The 25,732-nt window shown below is 44.2% G+C and overlaps 1 protein-coding gene across 33 annotated transcripts in view; it reads left to right on the top strand.

Moving 5' to 3' along the window:
- Positions 1 to 25,732, top strand: part of EPB41L3 (erythrocyte membrane protein band 4.1 like 3) — an 826,134-nt gene that overhangs the window by 421,971 nt on the left and 378,431 nt on the right. For all 33 annotated transcript variants that reach the window (XM_069219822.1, XM_069219821.1, XM_069219820.1 and 30 more), the window contains exon 6: positions 17,118 to 17,193. In XM_069219822.1, coding sequence (XP_069075923.1) covers positions 17,118 to 17,193 — 76 coding nt within the window. The remainder of the gene's footprint in view (positions 1 to 17,117; positions 17,194 to 25,732) is intronic.

Here is a 25,732-nt window from a genome sequence, read left to right as displayed (position 1 = left end):
CTATAGTAGACAACTTTCTTATTTTGATGGAATTCAGCACAACTCCCAATGAAGGAATCATGGCTCCAAATATATCTCCTACCACAGCAGCTGCGGTCTCTCTTTTCTGGATACGATGGGATCCAGACGTCTTTGGAATCATCGATAAGTCATCCAGTTGATAAACCTTTGGGAACACTATACCCAAATAACATCTCCCCCACCACCCTTTTGGAAGACGATAATAGGCATTATACCCGCAAATGTAATATACACCTGGTATGACAGGGTCAAGTCCGTTCATCATGAATGTCCATTTGGCTTTAAAGATAAACGTATGTTTACATTCACTCGCTCCCACAAAAATGTTGTCATAATAAGATTCACCACGATATATACAAAATTTCCCTACATGCCAAGCATCTAAAGCTATTTTCCCTTGTGTTTTTATTGCGGCAAAATCATAATGATCTACTGAAGTTCTCTTACTTAGCTCTTTTTCTAATTTCGCATTCATTTGTGCCCTTCTATCATCTGTGCGATCTAAAAAGCTTATTTCTACTGCAGAGAGCGAGCAGGTAAGGTTTTCCCTATGTGCGTGAGCCGTTTCAAAAGGTTGCATTGGCTCGAAAAATTCCCTCATTATTTTAGCATCCCAATCTTTAGCAATCTGACTTAGCTGCGCTATTATAGGAACATATGCAAAGGTAACATCATAATTTGAATAAAAATACTGTATGTTTGTCTGACCATAAAATCTAGAAGTTACTATACTACATGTAATCCCGTATGTAAGAGGCATGTGGTGATAAGTCACCCCTTCCTTTACTGATGTCGGTATCTCACATAACAATCTTTCGCATCCATAGTCTCAACATATTCTGTTAGCAAGCGATAGAAAACGTTATATGAAAGTTCCTTCTTATCATGCAAGTGTCTCTCATCTAATTCTAATCTTTTCAATGCAGTTAGTTCACTGACAGTAACCGGAGCAAAAGTAGAAGCATCAATTTTCTCATTCTCACCCTTTCCCCGTGTAGCAAGCACTATTGCCATTATTATTAGTACACATGCAGCTATCAAGCCTATGCACGCATATTTACAATATTTCACTCTACTGTTTTGTGTAGCCATGATCTGTATAGAATCAGAGAGCTAGAAGCACTTATAAAAAACCGATTTAGCAATTTGTTACAAAGCTGAACGAGCGCAATGGTCACACAGTCTTCTTCAAGAGGCCAGTCACTTATCGGTTAGCAGCATTTGTCTCAATTCGGCAATTATTCTTTCAAATCGGGTTTTAGAGTCAATCAGGTTTTCAAAGTCTTATCAAGTTATCAAATGTCTCATCCGGTTTAGCAATGTCTCAGCTGGTTGTATCACGTTAGATTGTAGCAAGCAATGTCATTTTTCACCCTTTCAATCAACAGTGTCCATAAAACTTTTCTTTTCTATTGGTATCTCTTCTTCTTCGTTCTCGAGGCTAAGAGATACAAATTCGTCAGTCCAGTCGTCATTGATTGCATATGCCCATTCTGGACCGGAATATCTCCTGTTTGGGATTCTTTTCCTTTTCAATTTTGCCTCTCTCTTTGATTCTGCCTCACTGGTACTTTCCTCTTTGGCAAAGTCTTTTTCTTCACTTGAGGTTGGTACCACGACAGACACTTCTTTTCTTTTCTCTTTCACCTTTGGCCCTTCACTGTCGTTCAACTTTTCTCTAGTCTTTGCTTTCACTGGTGATATACTTGGTCTTTTCTTTGCACTGTGTCCACTTGACGGACCTGCGATCTCTTCTGAGGAACTTTGAACAGTTTCGTTCTGTTTTGCCTTGTCCCCTCCTTCTGGGGAGTCAATCAGGTTTTTCTTTTCTTTTTCTGTACCGTCTGCTTCTGGGAAAGCCCTCCTCTGATCAGGCTCTCCTGCTTTTTCACCTCTTTCGAGCCCTTCGTCACCGTTACTTTCGTCAGACTCTTTATCACTTTCAGCTGCTTCAGGCTCTTTGTCACCTTCAGCTGCTTCAAGCTCTTTGCTACCCTCAGCTGCTTCAGGCTCTTTGTCACCTTCAGCTGCTTCGTCGCTGTCTGAGGTTTCTCCTTGGTCTTCCCCAAGCGAATCTGTTGTTTCGTCCTCAGAAAATATTTCTCTCTCTCCTGTTTCTGCCTGTTCGCTTCTACTTCGGTTTTGCTCTGTCTCAGCGCTCGGCACTGTGTTATCAGTTACTGGCAGTTTCAGCGCTTCAACTTCCTCATCTGTGGGACACAACACCTTCTTTGTGTGACTGGCGTGAATCCAGTTGGGAACTCCCGCACACTTCACAGCAGTAGTTGTTGTCAGGATCACTTGGAAAGGGCCTTTCCAACGGGGTTCCAGACACGACTTCCTCACGTGCTTCTTTATCACGACCCAGTCACCTGCTTTCAGTGTGTGTCCTGGACCTTGGATCGGTGGCAAGGTGGTTGCTTCCACCTGGTGAGAGAAAGAGCGAACCACGTCAGCCAGACCTTTGCAGTAGTCTAACACCATATCATCTGTAATATTCAAAAGCGCGTTTGCGGGAACTGCAGGAAGTCTCATGGCCCTCCCCATGAGAATTTCGTGCGGGGACAATCCAGTCTTTCTGTCAGGGGTGTTTCTCATTGACATTAACACCAAAGGCAACGCGTCAGGCCATTTCAAATTTGTCGATGCACATATTTTCGCCATTCTTGATTTCAGGGTACCATTCATCTGTTCCACCAGTCCTGAGGCTTCAGGGCGATAGCTACAATGCAGTTTTTGCTCAATGTTCAGCGCTGCGCAAAGTAACTTTATCACCTCGTTATTGAAGTGACTTCCTCTATCTGATTCTAAAGAGATCGGGAATCCGAAACGTGGTATCAACTCCCTCAACAAGAGTTTTGCAACTGTAAGGCTGTCATTCCTACGTGTGGGGTATGCTTCAATCCAGTGACTAAAAATGCACACAATCACCAACACATACTTCAGACCTCCATGCACAGGCATCTCAATAAAGTCCATCTGCATTCTGCTGAAAGGGCCACTTGCCCTGCCAATGTGGCCCATGTTCACAACCGTTCCCTTCCCTGGGTTCATCTGCTGGCAAATGACACATCGATGGCAAACTGCTTCTGCAGCTTGACGGAATCTGGGGTTAAACCAATCAGTTTTGAACAATCTTATCATGGCATCTCTCCCTAGGTGAGCCTGCCCATGATAGAACCGCGCTAGCTGCGATAAGAGACCATTTGGTAAAACAAATTTTCCCTCATTTGAAACCCATAACTCATCTGGTCTCTTTGTACATTGTGACTTAATCCAGGAATCTCTTTCATCCTCCCTGACGCTATTCTGTAATGCTTTTAGTTCATCCATTGTATCTACGACCTTCAAGGCAAATGCTTCAGCTGGTTCGAGTTCTGGTTCACTTATCGAATTCCATTCATCCCTGAGTAATATACAGTTCAAGGCACAAAATCTTGCGACTTGATCCGCATATGCATTTCCCAGAGAAACATAGTCCTGTCCTTTTGTATGAGCACTACACTTCACCACTGCAACTTCGGCTGGCATTTGGATGGCGTGTAACAATTCCCTTATTTTCTCCCCGTTTTTCACTGGGGATCCTGAAGAGGTCAGGAAACCTCTCTGTGACCATAATTGCCCAAAATCATGCACAATTCCAAACCCGTACTGACTATCTGTGTAAATGGTAACCTTCATCAATGTAGACAGTTGGCATGCTCTTGTAAGTGCTACAAGCTCTGCTACTTGTGCAGAATAGACTCCTTGAAGCCAGGACGCTTCCAAGACACCTGTGACAGTACATACAGCATATCCTGCTTTCAGTATTCCCAATGCATCTCTTAAACATGATCCATCAACAAAAACAATTTGGTCATTTTCATCAAGCTTAGTATCCTTAATGTCAGGTCGAGGTTTTGTGCAAAATTCAGTCACCTGAAGGCAGTCATGCTCGACGTCTTCAGCGTTCTCAATTTCAGCATTTTCACCGGGAAGCAAGGTTGCTGGATTCAACGTAGTGCACCTTTTCAGCTGCACATTCGGTGAGCCCAGAATTATTGTTTCATACCTTGTGAGTCTTGCTCCAGTCATGTGTTGCGTTCGGGAGCGGGTCAAAAGTATCTCAACTGAGTGAGGGACCATGACTGTTACTGGGTGTCCCATCACTATTCCTTCACTCTGAGTGAGGCTGATACCAACTGCTGCTACGGCGCGCAAACACCCTGGCAGTGCTGCTGCGACCGGATCCAAAGTAGCTGAAAAATACGCTACTGGTCTGTTTATGCCACCATGGGCTTGAGTCAAGACAGACAAAGAACATGCATCACGTTCATGACAAAACAATGTGAAAGGCTTTGTGTAATCAGGCATACCTAAAGCTGGAGCCCTGCACATGCATTCTTTCAATTCAATAAAAGCATCCATCTCATCTCCTTTCAGCTCAATTTGATCCAAGGCATCCTTCTGGGTCAGTTTCAGTAGAGGCTTCGCTAGAGTTGAAAAGTTGGGGATCCACTGACGGCAGTAGCTCACCATCCCCAAAAACTTCCTCACCTCCCTCCTCGTCTTTGGTGGACTCATTTGAAGTACACTTGTTATTCTTTCCTTCATTATTCTCCGTGACCCTTTCTCTATTTGATGACCCAAGTATTTTACTTTCTTCTGACAGAACTGCAACTTTGAAGGAGACACCTTGTGTCCATTCCTTCCCAAATGGTTCAGTAGCGCAATGGTGTCGGCTGTGCAGCCACTTTCTGTCTTAGATGCAATCAATAAGTCATCGATGTACTGTACTAGGGTTGACTCGAATGGCAATTCTAACGCTTCCAAGTCTTTCTTTAGAATCTGATTGAAAATTGACAGTGACTCCGAAAACCCTTGAGGAATTCGACACCAACTGTAGACTCTGTCTAAGAATTTGAAACAAAAGAGAAATTGGCTGTCCTCATGAAGAGGCACCGAAAAGAATGCTTGTGACAAGTCAATGACTGAGAACCACTCGGCATCGCAAGGGACTTGGAACATTATCACAGCTGGATTGGGTACAACAGGGCAACATTTAATTATGATGTCATTTATTTTCCTCAAGTCCTGCACTATTCGGACCTTTCCACTCGGCTTTATTAGTCCCATGATTGGTGAATTACATGGACTGCTCAACACTTCTTTCAGTACTCCCTGTTTTACAAACTCGTCAATGAGTTGAGCGACTTTCATGAGGGTGTCTTGTGCCATGTGGTATTGTGGGGTCTGGGGAAAGATTGCATTGGGTTTTACAGTCACTTTCACTGGTTCCACTCCTTTCATCAATCCCACCTCTTTCCCTGTCATATCCCACACTTCCTTTCCGACTGTTTCTCGTAATTCAGTTGGAATATCTTCTTCAGTTATCATTGGAGAAAGGTTAATCAGAGGATATTTTTCATCGACAGTTTCCATCTCATCCCCTTCTTCACTGTCCTCTTCTTCACCATCACTGCTCGTCTGAATTCTAATTCCATCGTTCGAACACATAATCGAACATCCCAATTTGCACAATAGGTCTCTCCCTAACAGTGCTATCGGGCTGAGTCACATACCACAAATTTATGTAACCCTTGATAGTTACCAATGCTGACTGGTACTGGATCTGTGATTGGGTTTGTCAGGTGCCTGTTTGCTACTCCCACCACTTGGACTGTCCTCCCTGAGAGTGGCAAATTTGGTACTTCAATACTCCTAACAGTTGAACGTGTGGCTCCTGTGTCGACCAAGAATGAAACGCTATGACCCATAACTCTTCCCTCCACATATGGACCCTTTTGATCAACTTCCAAGGATGCTGCAAGCACACAATTTCCCTCCTCATCTGAACTTTCACTCTCCCATACATTGTTTATTCCACTCTCACTGTGTAATGGGAACTGTTGTACGGTGCCATTTGTACTCATTACCTGACCCAAGACCTGTGGAGGAACCATCACTTGCTGCTGACTCACTGGTGCCAAAGGTATTTGCATTTGCTGATTAGGTACCATGGGAAACTGCTGTTGCATTGGCTGCATTTGCGTCATCTGCACACGGGGCATCTGCATCTGCTGCGGCTGCATGGGCTGTAATCCCTGCAGCTGATTTATGGTCTGAAAATTTGGGTTTGGACCTCTCATTTTCGGTCCCCTCATTGTCTGGAATGCATTGACATCATTGTTTTGCTGACCAACACCTGCACCTTCCTGCACCACCATCGGGCACTCGCGTTTCCAATGACCGACGATTCCGCACACGTGACACGGCATCACCCTTTTCATTGCCTGCACACCATTCGGAATTACAACAGTGTTCAAATCCGGACCATTACTCCCAAAACCTCCTCTGCCTCTGCCTCTCGCCTGTGGCTGAAACACCATATTTCCCTGCGGCTGCGGCTGCGGTATCTGCTGTTGGAACCCTTGCAACCCTTGCAGACCTGTCTGAGCTGCCTTAAGTTGCATCATCATCACTTTCTCCTTCAACCTTTTCTGTTTCACTTCAATTTCGTCACTACAGTATTTCGCGTAATTCAACACCTCGTCAATAGGTTTCGACTGCCAACAAATCAAATGCGACTTTATCATCTGACTTATCTCTGGTCTCAGCCCTTCCACAAATCTAAACACAAAATGAAGCATGTCCTTCGCCTCTATTGTTTCCGTGCCACTGTAGTTCTTGAACGCCTTCAACAACCTCTCATAGTAACTATGAATCGACTCTTTAGCCTCTTGGGCAGTTCGATCAATCTTCTGCCAATCCACATTTTTCGAAGCAACTTTCGTCTTCAAATGCTCAATCACCTTATAGTACAAGCTCATCACCATAGGCGATGGTGCACCCGTATCCCTGTCTCTCTCTGGTTCACTTGTCGGCCAACCTACAGCCCTTTTGCAATCTTCCCACAAATCTGCTGGAACCACAATCTCAAAGAGGGTGTTCAGGTCTTCCCAAAGACATTTTGCAAGCTTCACAAACCTATCAGTCTGTTGATACCATTCTATCGGTTTCTCTCTCAGTTTGGGAAAGTCATCCGTAAAAGACTGAATGTCGCTCCTGTGCCACGGTACATGTACTAATTTTCCCCCTGCTGTCTCCCTCATTGGTAACATGGTTATTGCATCACTGCTCTGTGGTCTTTTCTCGTTGAGCTCTGGGACACTGTCTTTCCTCTTTTCCTTTCTCTTTACCCATCTGCTTTCCCATCTGTCTAAGCACCTCCACACTTGCGCACTCTGCAGCAATTCTCTAAGGTGTGTCTTCATGCCTGCTGACCTCATGTGTTCAAAGTCTGTGGTCCCGAAATCCAATCTATAGCTCCTGCTCAAGTGTTTCGTCTTGTCTATCTCAACCCCGTTTTTGTCAGCTATTTCTTGCAACCTTCTACGTACCTTGTTCACTTCTCTCGTAATCCTGGGACATAGATACCTCAACTCTTCTTCCGAGTAGGACTCTAACCTATTCACGCCCATAGTCCCTTCCACCAATTCTTCTGCTTCCATGTTCAACCTCATCCTATTCAGATAATCTTCTCCCTTCCCACTGTCTGAGCTTTGTGTGGAATTCAGACTGTTGAACCACTGTGTCAGCTGTTGCGCATTCAACCCCATCAGTGTAGCATTCACATCGACTGCCATTGATGGTTGCGGCAACTTTTCAGTGTTCGATGATAACGGTATCATCAGTGGGGGACTCGACCTCACCACTGTTGACTGAGCACATATGGGACTAAACTCCATCAAGGACCCAGATCCAGTTGGCAGAGCCGCTATCGGAGTTGTCTCTGGAGTGTTTTGTATGCACCTCCTTTCCATTCCACTCTGCACCATTGATCCTTGACCGCTCGTACCTGAATTAGGCTGAATGTACAAAGGTACCGGTGGACCTACAGTAATAGGTAGGGATATCGCATCTGCGTTCTGTCCATTCCCCATGTTCTGAGACATGTTCATTCCCACGCTATGGGTCATCATTGCCGGCATGCCCATCTGACTCCCCGTCATCTGAGCATGTGCGGTTCCCCCCTGCATCTGCTTTTGAGGCATCAAAAACTGAGTTGATTCAGCTTGTGCCAATGTTGGGTTGCGACCAGTCTGTACTCCCATTACAGTTGGATCTAGGGTCATTCCCGTACTGTTGTCACTGCTGTAGTACCTTGGGACCTGCGGTTGATAATTTTCTGCCGGTTTCAACATGGGCACATCTGGATATATTCTCCTAACCTGCGGTATCTGCAGGGTGAACAGTAAACTCGGGTCCTTAGATCCCGATGGCGTTTCTGAACTCGGAGTTTCATTATTCTGTACCGGTGCCTGAGGGGCAGAACTGGTACTTGGACCTCGTCCATTCTCTGCATAACGGTCGTTCAGCAATTGCATTATTAACTCCTCATCCTCTAACTCCTTAGAGTTAGTCTAACTCTCCTTAACTCTTCTCTCCTTAACTTTTCCTCGTCCTCTCTATCTTTGGAACACCCCCTGTTTGTCTTACAGGTAGCTTTCTTGCCTGTCGCCTCTTCTTCCTTAGTAATTGCGGGAAACAATTTTATCCCCTGCAATACATCTGATCTCCACACCTTCTGTGCATTATCCCACCTAGCGTCCGCTAGTGTCTTTTCTACCTTCCTTATCCTGGTCTCGAACTTATTTTGCTGTTGCTGTCTAGCCATTAGTTCCCAAATCGCTAGAGCCTCAAACTGTGCTGGCCTTGGAGGTACCTTCATGTCGTACATCGCGAATCTCAGATTCTCTAGGATCCTTATATTGAATGTCCCATGGATCGGGAACGCTACGCTCCCATGTTTCTCTGTCAGCTTGTGCCATTGCTTTAGCCAAAGGCACGGAGCTACCCCTTTTTCCTCCATTACAATGTAAGCTGGTGTACCTTCGGGCGGCGTCTCTTCTCCTACGCTCGCTTTAATGTAAGACTCCCCCTTCATCGCACTCTTAAATGCTTTAAAAAATTTCATTTTCTCGTCTTTTATTTCACAAAGTTTGTAATCAATAAGTGACTTTAATTCCCGGAATACTCTTCGCTTGCCTTTCCCCTTCCAATCGAGCCCCACGGACTGCGTCCAATCCGTGCGCGACCCTTCTCTGCAACCAACCTATCCCAGCGCGGCTCCTAGTGACGTCACACTCACACACACTGCGGCTGACAAAGCCTCGCGGCTTGTCCTCCTTCACTCAGCTCCTCTCGTAACAGCTTCTGGCATATATCGCGAGCTACCAAATAATAATAAAACAGATCTGTCGGTTTACTACAGGAAGGGTAACACAATCGCTTCAGGACCTTAGGGATTTTTCACTAGCCTCGGCAGTTATTCCATCTTTCTCGGTCCCCACTTTCGCAAGCAAATCTGACCCGCAGACTGCTCTCAACTTGTCAATGATCTATTCTAGTGCACTTAGAATTTGTCAAAGCCCGAAGTCGAAGTTTTCTTTCACTCCCTTAACACACGTACCGACTCGTTGACCACGCCCGGTCAACCTATTAAACCGACCAGACCACAACATAAAACAAGTGTCTCATACACTTTTCAACATACTCCGGAGTCTCTTGACCTCGCAGGGCCCGTCTCAACAACAACAACCACGTGGACCTTTTTCTGCACAAAGCGCCACATGCACATGAAGTTCGACGACTTCCCTACTCTCACACTCGGAGTCGCACCTCCGCTATTTTCTATGAAGTTCGACGACTTCCCTACTCCTACACTTCGGAGTCGCAGCTCCGCTATTCTCTAAAATCCTCGCAACCTTTTCAAACAATCTGCGGCAATAAGCTGTGCAAGCGCAAAATCCTAACTTCACTCATACCGTCACTAGTACCGCCAACGCTGATTTCACACCTCCATTCTCTCCATTCGCAAGCTCCGAGATCCCGGGAAAGTCGCGGGGGACTTAGCCCATCATCATTCTCTCAATCTGTTTTACCCCAAAAAAATCTAATTCAACACCATATACCTTTCGAGTGGGGTCTCAAAAGTCTAAACCGTCCTCTGCTACCATCTACTGATAGAGCGTTCCGTACTAATAATTTACCTGTGTTTGGACGCTCTTCGGGTCGATGAATCTTTTGGCTAAGTGAGACTCTCTTCACCCGAGATCAATCAATTTAATCTAATCAATAATCAATAACGAACATAAGCAATACCCTGATCAACATAACACTTAACAATTATTCCAGAATACATTTCGGCGAACCATGACCTTTCGGCCATGAATAACCACACCAGTTTATTCAAAGTTAATGAATTTATTTCCCTATATTAACAAAGCTAGCACAATATAGATGTGTCTCAACACCAATTGATATATGTAAATGAACATTAATAGCTGTCCATAACGGCGGAAAAGATGCAATCTATGCAGTATTTGAATAACAATGCATTCGATAATAGCAACGCAAACCACTAAAACTATAATCTGTAATGAGCTAATTGAATACATTAGTCAGCATAACAAGGTCTCAAATTGCATCGTGCACCAATGATTCCTCATCTAACCTCGAATTAGCATCTGCATGTGGGACTTCATGCAAAAACAATTTAGTAACATTAATTTAGAAAACTCCTAGCTAGGGCTCTTATCAAAATCAGCAGTTGGTTACCTAAAAGAAACACAATGCAATTGTACAATTTCCTTTCATATTTACCAATTACAATCAGCATTCAAGGAAGTCTTCGTCTCACAGGTACCGGTTTTCGATCAGCATGGATACCGGTTTCGATCAGCATGGGACGGGGCAAAGGGGCAAAGTGGACGGGGCATTCGCCTCTCAGCGGCAAAGGGACAAAACTATTACTTCATGCAAAGGGACAAATCAAAGTTAAAGTCTCTAGGGCGAGAATTTCTTAAAGTCTCTTTCTCTCGATTAGAGAAAGCATCAGAGTCTCTTTCAAAATGGCGTCGCAGCAAGGTGGGCCATAATAGCTGCAAAGTCCTGCAAATGGCGGGCAATGGCTGGTAATGGCTGCTTTCTTCTCGTGCACCTGGTTTAAATAGACAACAGTTCAAATCCAGTAGGGTCTTCCATTGGAGGGTTCATAGGTTGGCTTCAAATTGTCCAATCAAAAACAACAGTTCTCAAGCTTCTACCTAGGCATACATTATCCTTGGAGACGGGTACGTAAGTTGCAACATGTTATACCAATTAACTCACTTTCAGAGCTTCCATTGTCCGCACCTGCAGATTGACCTTGGAGCAAAGAAGAAGATGCCAGGCTGGCAGGAAACCTTATAGATAAGCATGTGAACGATCTCAGTGGAAAAGTACAGCTTCAAGCAGAAATACACGTTTATTAGCACGTTGGAAAAACACGAGCATCTAAACCGTGAGACCAGGCAACTAGGCCGAAGCCTCCACTAAAGTAATGCTAAGCTAAAACATTTCAAACAAGCAAATCATAGCACACGTTTACGATTATGTCAGATTCGTGCAATTCTAATACATCACGTTATATAAAGCACGCTTATAAATGTTGGAAAACTACTCTGAGGGCACATTTGTCCCCGTACAATCTTTATTCGTTCGATTAAAGTCACACTTGATTATTGCGGCACTACGTTTAAGCGCTAATAAATGTAAAACCTTCATTTCTGCATCATTACTGCCATCCTCTCTAAAATGGATGCCACCCATGTCCTTCTCCTTTCACATTTCAGAGTATGTTCTTACTGCAGCAAGTAGTCAAGCAAAATAACATTTGTCAATTTCCTTAGTCATTATTCATTGCTGTTTTTTTATGAATGTTCCTCAGCAAAGTCACCTAACTGTAACTGTTACTTCATGGTCTTTCCACTGGATCACTGTACGCTATTCATTCATGATAACTTGCTGTTGTTCACATGTCTAGTTTCTTCCACCGTCTCCCCGGATGACATTAGCATAATAATTATTCATGTAGTGGGATTGTTTTTAGGTACTAAAGCAATATGACTTTGAATAAGACTGCTCTGATTTGCTGTGAATGTAACATTTCCAGTCCTACCACAATGATACTGTAGTTCTGGAAATCTCATATGCAATAATAATGTTTAAAAAAAATCGATTTTGGGGTGCACTAGAGACTTTTCTGTTCTAATAGGGATGCTGTCTGTTTCTCTCTTGATTTTGGTGTCCACTTAAGAGTTAAAATATTTTTTATTTTGCAATTTTTTATAATGCCCTATTAGTGGAGAGCCTTCATGGCATAGACTCTGTACCATATTTCTTTAGAATTTTTATAATAAGTCTTTTAAACTATACCATTCATGTAGAACTCAGTCATGGAGTGGTTCTGTTTACCTATTTGTCTGTATTTTTGACACTGTCTACGATTAATAGAAATTGGGAGTGTTCTGTTGAGATACATTTTGGGGCGTAAAAATATGCTGGGTCACTGGCACAAACATTACCCCTCCACGTAGGTGCTACTTTCTTAGAGAAACCTTCATAATGGATCTCCTTTAGCTTCCAACAACCAGATCTATGGAGAATCCCCTAATTCAAAGTCTCCTAACACCCCAAACAAAAGTTGGGAAGGTAGGTTCAGCTCCTGGGAAAGCAGCAGTTTGTGTCTAGAAGGCCCACCAATCTCTTGGATAGATGGTATTCTTTCCTTAGCATAGTGTTTGGCAGACACATGAGTATACACATTCATGTGACTGAAACAAGAGAGGACTTTGCCTTATTCCCTTAGAAGCCTTGTTCACAAGAAAGGGGGCTCATTATTAGCCTCACAAACCCTCCCTCCACACAAACACACATGCCCCTACCCCACTGAATATAAGGGATGCGCAGTCATCCTTTTGTTTCAGTTTTTGGTGGTGCTACTGCGGCTCGGTAAGCCTTGTGAGTAAGTAGTATAGATTAAGGATACTGAATCGAATAACAATGGTGCACTTTTAGCACTGTTGACTGTAGTAAACAATGAAAGAACATTTTCCAATTACAAAAGAAGTCATGCACGGTAGTTCACTCTGCATTCTAATTCAGGCATAATTAGGGCATTGTGATCCCTTAGGACATTCCCCTAGCCACTGCGACAATGTCGTCACATGCCAAGCTACTCACATATTGCAGTCTGTTTAGAGTGCTCAGAATTGCTAGCTCCTTTTGTAAATTCATTGAGAGAAATGTGGGTACTTTCTGTATCCAAATCTCTATGTTGTACAAAGTCAGGACAGCATTGCACCTAAGGGTATATTGAAGGGCTACTTTATCCCAATCCAACTTGCTCCTGAAGATCCAGCCATTGTTACCTGTTACGTTATAGACATTAAAAAATTACACACGTTGTAACCTTCTTGAAAACACATGGATAATAGATTTGAGGAGGGAAACAAATGTACCAAAGCATCTGTTATCTAAAGTGACGAGCACAGGATTCTGCAGAATAGGTTGGAGTGATGGTTAAGATGTGTGAGGCGGCTACAGACAAGAATTCAGCCCTGCAAGAACATCTGAGTAAAGTTGAATAACCCATACCATGGCTAAATTTTGGATCATGATGTGTCAGTGGAGTGTGATAACCAGACACCCTAAATGGTAGGTAGTCCATGGACATAATCGCTAGAGTTCGGACTGGATGCACCACGAAACACAAACTGTTAGCCACTGCTGAGGATTATTTTCAACATAAGCTTTCCTGGCTGCGCTACCATGCAGGTACAAGACTTGTGATAATGAGGGATGCACGAGGGATAGTCATTGAGAGCATTTAGATTGGTTCCCAGATCGATCATCTACCTACAAGTGAAAGTTTATCAACATTCAGTAACTGATCTTGATGGTGTCCTGAAGGCTTCTGAGCAGACCCATGTAGTTGTTGAAAAGCGTTGGTGACAAGGCTGAGCAATTTTTGGGAGGAAGAGATATAGGTTTGGTCATTGCAGTTGAGAAGCAAAGATGTATACTATGCCAAAAGCAGTTTTACTGATGCTGGCCAAATATGCTAGTCTGTTAAAGAGCACCTGATGGTCAGTGATATCATATACACCAAGAGATACAGTAGAATCATGACAGGGAATGCCTTGATCATGGCTAATATGGAGTGAGTCTCGAAGTTTAGTAGTTTTCTCTCAATACCATACCACGATATTAAGCAGAATTGGGAATCACTTGTTAATGCTTTTGTCTCCAGGTGGGTTTGACAGGTAACAATTAATTACACTTTCAATTGTTTTTGGAATACAGCACAGGGCTGAGCTAGTTCTATAACTAGAAGGACTATCATGATCAGCACATAGTTTCTTCAAGTTATGATTGCTGATAGCATATTGTGGACACATGAGGTGGCTGTAGTTTTGAGAGGCATTGGTTAGCATGATGATGTTTGGTGTAAGAGTTGTAAGACCTTGATTGCTAATTTTGGAGTTTCAGAAAGGTTAAGGGAATCTATGCAAAATATTTGAAACCTGATCTATATCTGTCTTTCTGGTTACCGAAATGTGTATTTGCTAGAGCTGGCAGTTTTATAAGAAAGACAGTTTCCAGTTTCCAGGAGACTATAAATTAAGAAGAGCGGAATATGAAGGGTCAGATGTGCCTTACACAGTATCCACCTGGCAGCCTGTCCCTCCATTTAACTCTTGACGACCCACTACATATGTTTTGGTGCAAGAGATTTGTGTCACAAGTCTCTTGGTGAATGCTGGCATGTTACTCACTGACACAGTTCTAGACTCTGTTACAGTTTTTGAGAACCACCTTAAGTTGTACTTCTTATAGGGTGTGGCGACTACTGTTCCCAAGCCCAAGGTGTGACCCTGCTAACAATTGGTGGCAGCTGATTCTAGTACTGAGGTGCAGGCCGTCGTACCTGCTTAATGTTAGGATGTGTTTGGATGTGTCGATTGCTTACTGCCTCTTCTGGTAAATCTGAGTAGGAGGTAATACCTGCACCCATTCAACTGAGTATGTGTTGCATGCAGGTACATGGAAAGTGGGATACACATGCTGGGGTAATCCCCAGGTATGAATGAAACCTCAAAGTTTATAAGTTGCTTGTTAAGGTTATTGGCCGTCAGAGATGGTTGTCATCCCTTTTCTTCATGTTCTATTTCCCTGCCCATTTAAATTCCCCTAGCTGTAAAGCCAAATCCACTGTCTCACTTGAAGTACACATTCCTAGAAGTGACTTTCTTTACTCAGACAAAAACTATGAGCCAGTTCCACAGGTCAAGTTGTGACCTGGGAGAGAAATTGGGTTTGTGCTTGGCAGATGTAGGCACCCTTTCCAAGCAGGAACCACAATCCTAGTCAGGGTACGTTAAAAACACACCATAAATTGGCCTGTGCTCACCATCTGGTAGCTTGGCACAAAGCCGGCAGGCAGGCTTAACTTAAGAGGCAATGTGCAATAACCACCCCCGTACCTGCTGCCCCGCTCCTCTGCCCGACACCCCCACTGCTCTGTTCCTGGAATACACTTATTTCGATGGCCCCCTGCTGCTCAGTTCTAAGTCCCCCCTTCCTCGTCCTCACTCCATGGGAGAGCCCCCACCTGCTTCGCCACCAACGGTGTCACCACGCTTGTCCCCCACCCTGGCAACCCTTCCCCAGGATCCTCATCCCCGTCCTTCCGACTGCATGCCACTCCGCTCCCTCCTAAATTCCACCCCTCCCCCACCGTCCACGCTTCTACCCCACTCCTCCCCACCCTCAGCCTTCCCCAAACTATCCGGGCTCTTCCCCCGAAAACCAGGTCGTCCTCTTGCCCCTCCCCTCCTGCCCCTGCTTGGCCCCACCCTTGTACCGTCTCTGCTCCTACCAGCATGGCCTTCTTATGGCCGGGGCCCTCCTTCCTTTCTTGAACGGCATCAGTGACTGTGGCATCACTACTGCGCTCCCCAGGCCCTTGGTGCCTCTCCTTCTCTCCCATTGCCAAAATTCCAGCCTAAGCCCTGTCACTGCAGCTCGCCTCACAACCCCCTCCCTTTCTCCAGCCCAGCCCTCTCTCCGCTCATGCCTTGCGGCCCCTCCCATTCCCCACCGCCCATCCTGCCCCCTGCCACAGCTGCTCCGCGCCCACACGGGTGGCCCTGACCCCTCACCTTCTCTGACTGATCAGGCCTCTGCGCCTGGGACAGCGAGCACGTGATGACCATGGCCGCCACCCCGCTTGACGCGCGCCTCGCCGGGTGAGGCCGCGCCACTTCCCTTCACCATGAGGTACATGCAGCCAGCTTCTGCCAGCAGCTGCATGGCCACCCGCACTTTTCCCTCTGCTGACGCCATGCTACTTGGTCCTCAACCGTGTTACAAAACACCTACTGCCTGAGTATAAAGCTTCCAAGCTTTCCACCATGCTCCAAAAAACTTCCCTCACTAATCGATATGCACGGCTGCCGTCATGTGCTTTCCCACAAAATTGTGGCTAGCCCTGCAAAATGGCAGGTATATATATCCCTTGGGCTACATCCTGTAACGGATGTAGCCCAAACACAGCCCAATTGTCCGGCTGGGCTTCCTCCTCCCAATGTCCCCGGGGGACAGACTGCCATGTGGCACCTGTCCCCCAAAGCCCCATTTTCATAGAAGGCTGTAGAACACAGTTGACTATAAGAAACTCAAGTAACTGGATGCTATTGAACTTCCAAGATTAATATAGTGCAGGACGTATTCCGATTGAAAAAATAACACACTTCTTAGACTGTTTATTTGAAGTTATGATGCCAGTGCCCTCGGAACTGAACATCCTATTCTCACACCAACCTACGACCACGCAACCACTAAGCTTTAGCCTTAGACTCTGATACGACTGAAGCTCAAAACCTAAATAGAGGGCCTCGGCCTTTTAGTGACCTCGCAGTATGTGATGTCTGCATTTCCAAGTCAAGTAGCACTACATGTTTCAAGGATTGCCTAACTGCCCGTGAGTCGTGCGGGCTTGGGAGAGCTAGCCTGAGAGAAGTGTAATATAATACTGTGGCAGTACGTCAAAAAATCCACGGTGTGACTCCCGAGTACTAACACTTCATAATGCATGATTATATTGTCAGAATAAATCAAACAATGTAAGGGCATTGGAATTGTATAAATATTGTGCTAGACATGACATTCAAGTACTTATTACAAAGAGGGACTCAAGGAGTAAAATAAATGTAGTATTATTATTCCTGCAGGTGGTGCTTGGCAGTTTTCGTTTAATGTGAAATTCTACCCACCGGATCCTTCACAGCTGTCAGAAGATATCACCAGGTAACCTAAAAGTGCAGTCTACTTGTGACATTTCTCTTCAGTTTCGCATTGCATTCAGTGATCAAGGACACGATGAAATGCAAGTAGAACGCATGCTGAGTTTAAGCATATACTTTCGGTTGCCGTTGTGTTTTTCTTTCTTGAAAAACATTTAGTATGTTTGTTAGAATTGACCTACAATCGTGTTGTACAGCAGCATTTACATAGCGCTTACTACCCCTATGTGGGGCACTGAAGCGCTCACCCAAACAGATTGATGTGTGGTTGGAAAGGTGTTGTTTTTGTTTGGAGATCATTTGGCAAGTGTATTCATGCCGTTGCCTTTGTGGGATCTCAACATTGTGGTTGGTTTAGATGACCAAAAGTTTTGGTGCTGCCAGGTTAATTTCAGTTCCTTGCAAACTGTTGGATGTCTTTCCTCACAATTATATAGTTGTTTATTAGATACCTTATTAGCTCAGCGTGATGGTCTCCGCAAGGCCACATGATTTAAATATGTCATCCTTTACAAAAGAGCAATGTATTTTGCTTATCAGAGCTTGTTTTATACCACGGAGACTGCAACACTCAATGCTGACTTTGCTGTAATCCCTTTATCTCCGCTGAAAATTCACCAAAGGCTTTCCACTCTCGTTCAAAGAAAAAAAATGTCGTTTTGGACTGAGCAGGCATTTGGTATGCTTTGTTTCAATGTTCACTTGTACTTGCTCACCATAGCAGGACTAATGTTGTGCTACGCTCTATGAATATTTAGAAGGTCACGGAGTTCTGTATACACTTTGTACTGTTAAAATTCATGCATGGATTATTTCCTTCTGAAGTGCATTATGTTCTCGGCACTTGCATACACATTCTACACTCGCTTTTTTGATCTGGGCATCATTTTTGTACGGTTCTGGTATTTCCATTGACTGGTAATCTATGCTTGTTTGGTGGTGTGTGGTTTTGCATACTTAGTAGATGGGAGGTTTGTGGTGTATTACATGGTATAGTTGTGCGACCTTACCATATAACACACTGTCAGAACTGTCTTGTGTACAGTCAGGCTCGTATGTAAAACTTTTAGCTTGACCCAGGGTAACCGTGGTTTCGAGCAGCAAGGCTTAAACAAAGAAACTAGTGTACAGCATTTAGAAGCACCAAACAACGAAATAAGAAATGTACACAACATGAACGAAATCAGACACCAATTTATAAAAATAATTATATGTTTATGAATTTTTAGACACCGAGAGGAGCAAATTCCGCCAGAGGGCTCAGGAGGTATACATGATTAACTAAAATGTAAATCTCAGCTTTTTAGTCTAGTGTGCAAACAATCATTGGTAATAGTAAAGTTTCAAAACTTTTGAAAAGTTAGAAAGAATTGTGTTTGACTATTGCAGCTTGATTGGGCGACCAACTCTGGCAGGGAAGTCGTCAGCCTGGGGGAGGGGTGGTCACTAAGGAGTACTTTGACAGTTATCTGGTCATCAAAGCAGCCTCATGTCCTGCGCCACACTTTAATCAAGACACCATAGACTTCAACTGAGTGGTCCTGATGCTGGGGATGCAGGATGTCCAGGATGCTAAAAGATGCTCTGGGTGCTGTGCGGTTGACAGGGATTACCTTGCGGTTATTTCTCAGTCCACTGGTAAAGTGGGGGCAACTTCAGCCATAGGTGTCACTGTCCCTCAAAGTCCTCTTCCAGCCAGTAGAAGTCCAGCAGCGGCTTGTCTTCTGTCTCCATACACAGCAGGTCCAATCGTATCCTTTGGTGAAGGTTGGTGTCCCTCTTTGGTAACCAATCTGGACTCAAATGACACCCCTGGGTTGAGCTGACTCAGGTGCAACTTTTTCCCACTGAGTATCGGTCTAGTGGGACACCCAGTGGCAGTCAGCAGCAATTCCCATAGAGTGGCTACTGACTAGCAGGAATGGGCTTCTTCAGAATTAATGGTCCTGGTCCCAGGGGGTCAGCCCATTGACCTTTGGAGTTACTTTAAAGTGACACTTGGGAGCAACTCATCCACGGGCCCGGGGCCAGAGGCACAGTCCTTTATTTGCTAGCCCAAGGTGCGGCAGGTGCAGTACAGCAGTCATCGCAGCCTATATTGCCAGGTCCAGGAGTCAGCAAGGCAGTCTTTCTTCAGTCCTGTCTCCAGTTTCATCGTGATTTGAGCTTCAGGGTGCCAGGGGGGCCATAGTTATGCCCAGAACATACCCTGTGGGGGTGATGCGGTCACTAGACAATAGTTACCAGGATCCATCCCACCCTATTACAAATTCCGGTTATGTGTGGCATCAAGCAATCCCATAGTGCACTATTCTGTCCACCCACAAGATGTCTGAACCCTTCCTTGGATGTTAAGAGCTTGGTAGCCCATCCTAGTAGTATGGCTACCTATGGGCTACACACCCAGGGGAAAACTGGTTTGCCCACTGGTTTCCCGTTCTGTTCCTGATATCAACCTAGCTATCTGAAAAAAGGGGCAACCCTTCAGGAGTGTGATCACCATTTGCCTACCAAAGGTGGCATCGCCTTTGAAGCTCGACTTTGAGGCCAGCATCCTAAGTGGCCTCATGCAAGGGTGAGGTAATACCTCTCCCTACAGCAGGCTTTGATTGTTCCTGGGTATGGGAGTCGTTCATACTACTCTCCAAGAGGTCAGAAGGCTGGTGGACAGCAACTGTATGAATAGACTCGACAAATGGGACAACAGAGTGGCAGCTTTCTAAAATTTGCCTTTCCTTAAAGTTGACTTGGCATCAAGTTGGGTTTAATGGCACGAATAATTTGATACCCTGAAGTACCCACTTTTATAGTCCCATTCAGAAGCTAGCCGGACTGACAGGTCAGCAGTAACCCAGTGTTAGCCAATGGTCTTAGGTGTAGCATGGTCAGTAAGATTGGGGTGGGGGGTAGTTTCAAATTTCCCAACAATCACGCTAGCACATAATGTTGAAATACATTATGCGACAAGCATGATGCACAAGAGGTGCTAGGGGCAGTGGAAAGGGAGAGGAATGCAGATTGATTGGGGCAATAAGTGACAAAAGGCACATTATTTTGTGAAATAACCCACGTTTTTTTAGTATTCCCAAACAGAGTTGAGGGAGAGTGTTTGTATGCATTCATGTTTGTGTGTGTAAATCCACCAAATACCTCACATACCCGACTGAAAGCTCCTGTGCCCAACTACTTATCACAAGACACATTTGTTAAGGGGATGTAACATCCCAAACAACCCCCCTGAAGCTATGCCCCTGCCAATGGGGCAATTTACTTTTCCACAGCAAAAACAACAGTTTGGAAGCTTTGATTTTAGAGCATATTAAAAGCATATGTCCTACATAATAACACACAGCTCCCTGTCTTAGGTCTCCATAGGCCTTCCTTAGAGGAAACCTCTATATATTGTTAAGGAAAGTAGGGGTTTTGCCATTGATTTGAATAGCAAAGACGGACAAGCAGTTTTAAAACTGTTCTTCCAGGCTACAGTAGCAGGCTGGGAGCCATTTTGTACTTTGTCACTCACAGGGTCACACAACCAATGCTGTAGCCCTGGGGGAAGATCTGGGCCTGATTTATATATTGACAGACGAGTTACTCCGTCACAGCGGTGACAGATATTCCATCTGCTGAAAATCTAAATTCCACAGGATATAATGGGATTTAGATTTCGGCAGACGGGATATCCATCACCGTTGTGACTGAGTAACTCATCTGCCAATATGTAATATGTAATATGTAAGTCAGGGCCTCTGTCTTAAATGCCCTGGATAGCCTTGGTACCATATACTAGGAACTTATATGAAAGTCAGGTTATGCCAATTTGGGGTAACCAATTTAGCATACATTTTGTAAGGGGTTAGAACACTAGCAGTGAGGTCTAGTTAGCATTCCTATGTGTACTCAGAGTAAAAAAAACAGCAGCATCAGTCCAAAACTTAAGGGTGATTATGCAAAAGGGCATTTCCATTACAGTAGAAATATGTTTGTTGAATGCCTAGTTTATTAATATTTCATGCTGGTTATTTTTTAAAAGCCTAGTTTACTAATAATTCATGCTGATTCATGCGAAAGTGAAATAAATTCAGTCTAGACTCAGATCTTTGTAGTGTTTGTTACGTGTATGCATCAAAGTGTTAAAAGGTTTTCCAGTTTATCATTAAGCTGTGCAGGCAGTTGCTTGCCTACTCTTTGCAGGTTGTTTTCTAGATAAGCATAGATTCTCACTAATATAGTTATAGTGCAGTGTTGAGTCTGAGGGGGTGGTATGTTTCAGCTAACTCACTGACTGATTCTAAGATCTATGTTGGTGTGGTGCTGTGAGGGGAAAGTGCTGTTGGCAGCACTTTACCAACTATATGAGTTTTGTGTCTTCTGTACAGTAAGGTGTCGGATAATTGGTCTTGCATGTTCTGTTTGATAAACACAAAATTAAAGGAGTATCTTGAATGGTGTTGTATAGTGGGTATTGTTGTTTGAAAGTGCTATTGGATGCCCATTGATAGCCTCATGTGATGCATCATAGGTATGTTTGCTGCGTTATATGGGATTTTCTGTAGCACAGCGATCAACAACTATTTACAAACATTTATAATGTTGCGTGAATGTGGGCTATCATGTCACGTAATGTGAGCTGGTAGTTGGGTTGTGCTTTAGGTGAGAAGGTTAGGAAATACCATAAAGAATAGTGAATGTTTTAAAATGTGGACATAGCCTATGGTGTGGTAGAGAAGACATTATAAAACAATGCATCCATTAAAGAATAGACATATTAGATGAAGTGTTTGTAAAGTCCATCTCAACTACTGTATCCGTCTTACTGTTGGACTCTCATCCCAGCACTTAATGTGCATTCAAGTCAAAGAGACTCTTGTAAGACTACCATGTAATTTCAGGAAGCAGAACCACATTTGTTCACCATTTAGCTTGCAAAATTTCATTAATCATTTTTAAGGCACTACACACCTACATTTGAAGGAATAAAATCTATATGGTCCTTATTAGGGTCAACCAAAAAAGGTTATTGCCCTTCCCTTTGTTTAACATCTAAGTACAGAGGTGTCTTTTGTATCTGGATCTTGACGAGTGGAGTTTTTTTTTAGAGGACCCTATATCCTTTCTGTCTCTTATTCTTTAAAATAAGAAGGCTAAATCCTGGCTCTCCCATTCATACAGTCCAAGAGCACTCAATGTCACAAGTTTGTAGAGAAGCGATACAGGTATGTTTTATGTTTTTTTGTGAAATGTTATCAATACCTAACCACCAATCTATACAACCAGCATGGCATTGCAGCATCTTCTAAATATGACACTTCCCATAAGGTCCTGGGAATTCAACAATTTGATTGTGTATTGGTATTTAGGTACATATGGTTAGAAGAGCTTTGTTATATGTCTAGTTTAATAATGGGTTTATTAGGTGAAAATGAAAGTAAAACATGTTGATTCCTTTAAAGATCTTAGTAGTGTATTATTTTTATGAGTAGGTATAGCAATAGACTTTGGAGATTTTTTTGTGGCCAATTTTCCATTTCCTGGCCTATAAAGATTGTTTTTCAGACTGCATTACTAACCATATTAATAACTACGATGTCATGTATGTGGTATGTATAAGCTAATTTTGAGTGGCTCTACATGGTATGATGGTGATGCTTGATTGATGTCCGCTGTGCCTAGCTAATTCAATTACTTAGGTGTAATGTTGATCATATGAGTTCCAGAGTGTCGGCCTGGCATGTTCTGTTTGAGAAAAGTGAATAAGGGTAGTTGTAAAGGTATTGAGTGTTGTTATGTGGAAAGTGTTGTTTTGTGCCAGAAGCTAGCAGTTCATGGCGTATTTGAAGTGTCCTTGATGTAACTGACGAGGTCTGTTTTGTACTGATTGTATGGTTGTGTTTTGTAACATTTATAGGTGAATCATATATTGAACAGTGTCTATCTTGTTCCTGTTATGGACCTCCTTGGAGCAGTGTATGTATGGATTGGATTGTGCCAAAGTGCTTTGCAGTTTGCTTTGTTTTACTGGGGTGCCTGGGTGTCCATTTTACTGCTTGTGGTGGATACTTTATTAGAAGGCTTCATAGCAGATCATGTGACTCTTATGCTGATTTGTGGATGTGGGCATATTCAGGCTTCTTCCGAATGGATTTGAGGTAGCTTGGTGTGAGAATGTAGCAACGCTTAGGCAGGCATAAGACTTTCTTGCCATTTTGTGCATGTGATTTTGCAAGGAGGTGTTTCTAAAGTGTTCTTTTGTTAAATGGTGAACTATAAATATACCCTCAAATGGATCTGCAGTTGAGGTCATAACACTGCAGTTGTGTTGTGCACATAAAGATTCCAGGGATTGTGTGGGTAGTAGTTTGTGGTACCGGGGACTACTATTTATTCTCAAAATTGTAAAAAGTTTAAAAAATAAGTAAATGCTGCTCTGTTTGCTTTAAGGCAAATGGGTTGCAGTAAACAAAATATGTATTAAGTGAGCAGACATAGGGGGTCATTCTGACCCCGGCTGGCGGCGGTTGCCGCCCGCCTGGAGGGAACCGCCATTCGGCCGCCCCGCGGTCAAAAGACCGCTGGGGCCATTCCAACTTTCCCGCCAGGCCGGCGGGCGCTACCTAAGGTAGCGCCCACCGCCCAGCGGGAAAGGGTCCTGCAACACAGAAGCCGGCTCCGAATGGAGCCGGCGGTGTTGCAGGTGTGCGACGGGTGCAGTTGCACCCGTCTCGCTTTTCACTGTCTGCTATGCAGACAGTGAAAAGCAGGCTGGGGCCCTGTTAGGGGGCCCCTGCACTGCCCATGCCATTGGCATGGGCAGTGCAGGGGCCCCCAGTGGCCCCAGGACACCCGTTCCCACCATCCTGTTCCTGGCGGTAAAAACCGCCAGAAACAGGCTGGCGGGAAGGGGGTCAGAATCCCCATCAGCGCCGCCATGGCGGATTCGCCCAGCCGTGGGAAATCCGGCGGGAAACCGCCAGACCCGGTTTTCGGACCGCGGCTTTACCGCCACGGTCAGAATGGGCAAGGAAGCACCGCCAGCCTGTTGGCGGTGCTTCCGTCACCCGCGGCCCTGGCGGTCTATGACCACCAGGGTCGGAATGAGGGCCATAGTAGTCTGTTGGCCTCAGGAGGCCAGCATCCATGTGATGGCCAACAATTGTGCATGTATATTGATGGGGTAGGTTAGATTGTGGCCCGTGCAATTCGAGATTTTGAGAACCACCATATTAGTACATAAATAGGTTCGCAAAATTACACACTGGTTGCAAATTGTGACCAGTATTTTGCTACAAGTGCTTCATACATCTGGTCAGCAGATTCCATAGAAATCATTTAGTTAGGATCCAACTCTAAAAAATATTGAATAGTATATGGTATTTAAGTGGTATGGTGCAGTCCCTTACACATGCGGAAAAGGCATGTGAGGGAGGTCCTAAGCAGTCTTGTCCTGACTGCATAGTTACAGTCAGGGACAGCAGTGGTACTGATGATCATTTATAAGGTTTTTCCGTTCTTTAAGAGAGGCAGAGAAAGTATTTAGATCAGTCTTCATTAATGTTAGGCACTAAGCTCGCCTCCAAACCTTTGACGCAGCAGACATAGAGAAATGATGCCTGCTTAGAGTCTCTAGCTAAAGCCCTTCTACCTATGGGGTGTTTGGGCATCTTGGATTTTCCAGTCTTAGGAGCACCCACTGCCCATTTATGTGCTCCTTTTCTTACGACTCAAGCAGAGACGATGAAAAAACAGCCATTGAGGATACTGAGGCCACAGCCCCATTTTGGCCCTTCACACTTCGACAAACACCCATATTGTCTATCCTACCCACCGTGTTTCCTACCCTCACTCCCAGTTTCTCTGGAGACCGCACAACCTTTGCTCTCCAGACTCCTACAACACACATTACACATCTAACTCTTTACAACCAGCACTCACCTCTTGACAAAGGCCATATCATTAGGGTATGATGAAGTGATCCGCCATAGTAAATGAATAAATGGGAACCGTCTTACATTAAAGGTCTATGGGGCAGTGATTTTGCAAAGGAAGCAGCGTTTGTGTCCCCAATGTAGAGAACACCTTTCGGTGTTTTAAGGACTATAGTTATAGCACAGTTGTACACTAAATAAATATTTATGAATAGAAAATTTCCTGAAAGAGATCTTATATAAGTTATCATCGTATTATACTCGCATACGTACAATGCTTTATTATAACATTCAAACCTATTGTTCGGTTAGTCACATGTGCAGTTCTCAATTCATTTAAACTGTGAAGAACATGTTAAGTGCCTAAAGCACAGGTGTAGATGTCAGTATGGATACACATTTAAAAGCTGAGAAAATGAAGAACCAGGCGCATGTACATTTGAAACCTCTAAATATTCAAAGCTGTAATATTCGAATCAGCATCTTGTCTTTGGGCCTCTTGATGCATCACTGGTTTGTATGGAGCCTAACAGTAAATCCAAGAAAGGAAAATCTGGCACTAAAAGAGTCCGCAGCAGAGACCGTGGTGAGGGTGTGGGCTATTTATAGGTCTGGTGT

This window comes from Pleurodeles waltl, chromosome 2_2, assembly GCF_031143425.1.
Source record: "Pleurodeles waltl isolate 20211129_DDA chromosome 2_2, aPleWal1.hap1.20221129, whole genome shotgun sequence".
NCBI classification, from domain to species: domain Eukaryota; kingdom Metazoa; phylum Chordata; class Amphibia; order Caudata; family Salamandridae; genus Pleurodeles; species Pleurodeles waltl.
This window is presented reverse-complemented; position numbering and strand designations above follow the sequence as displayed.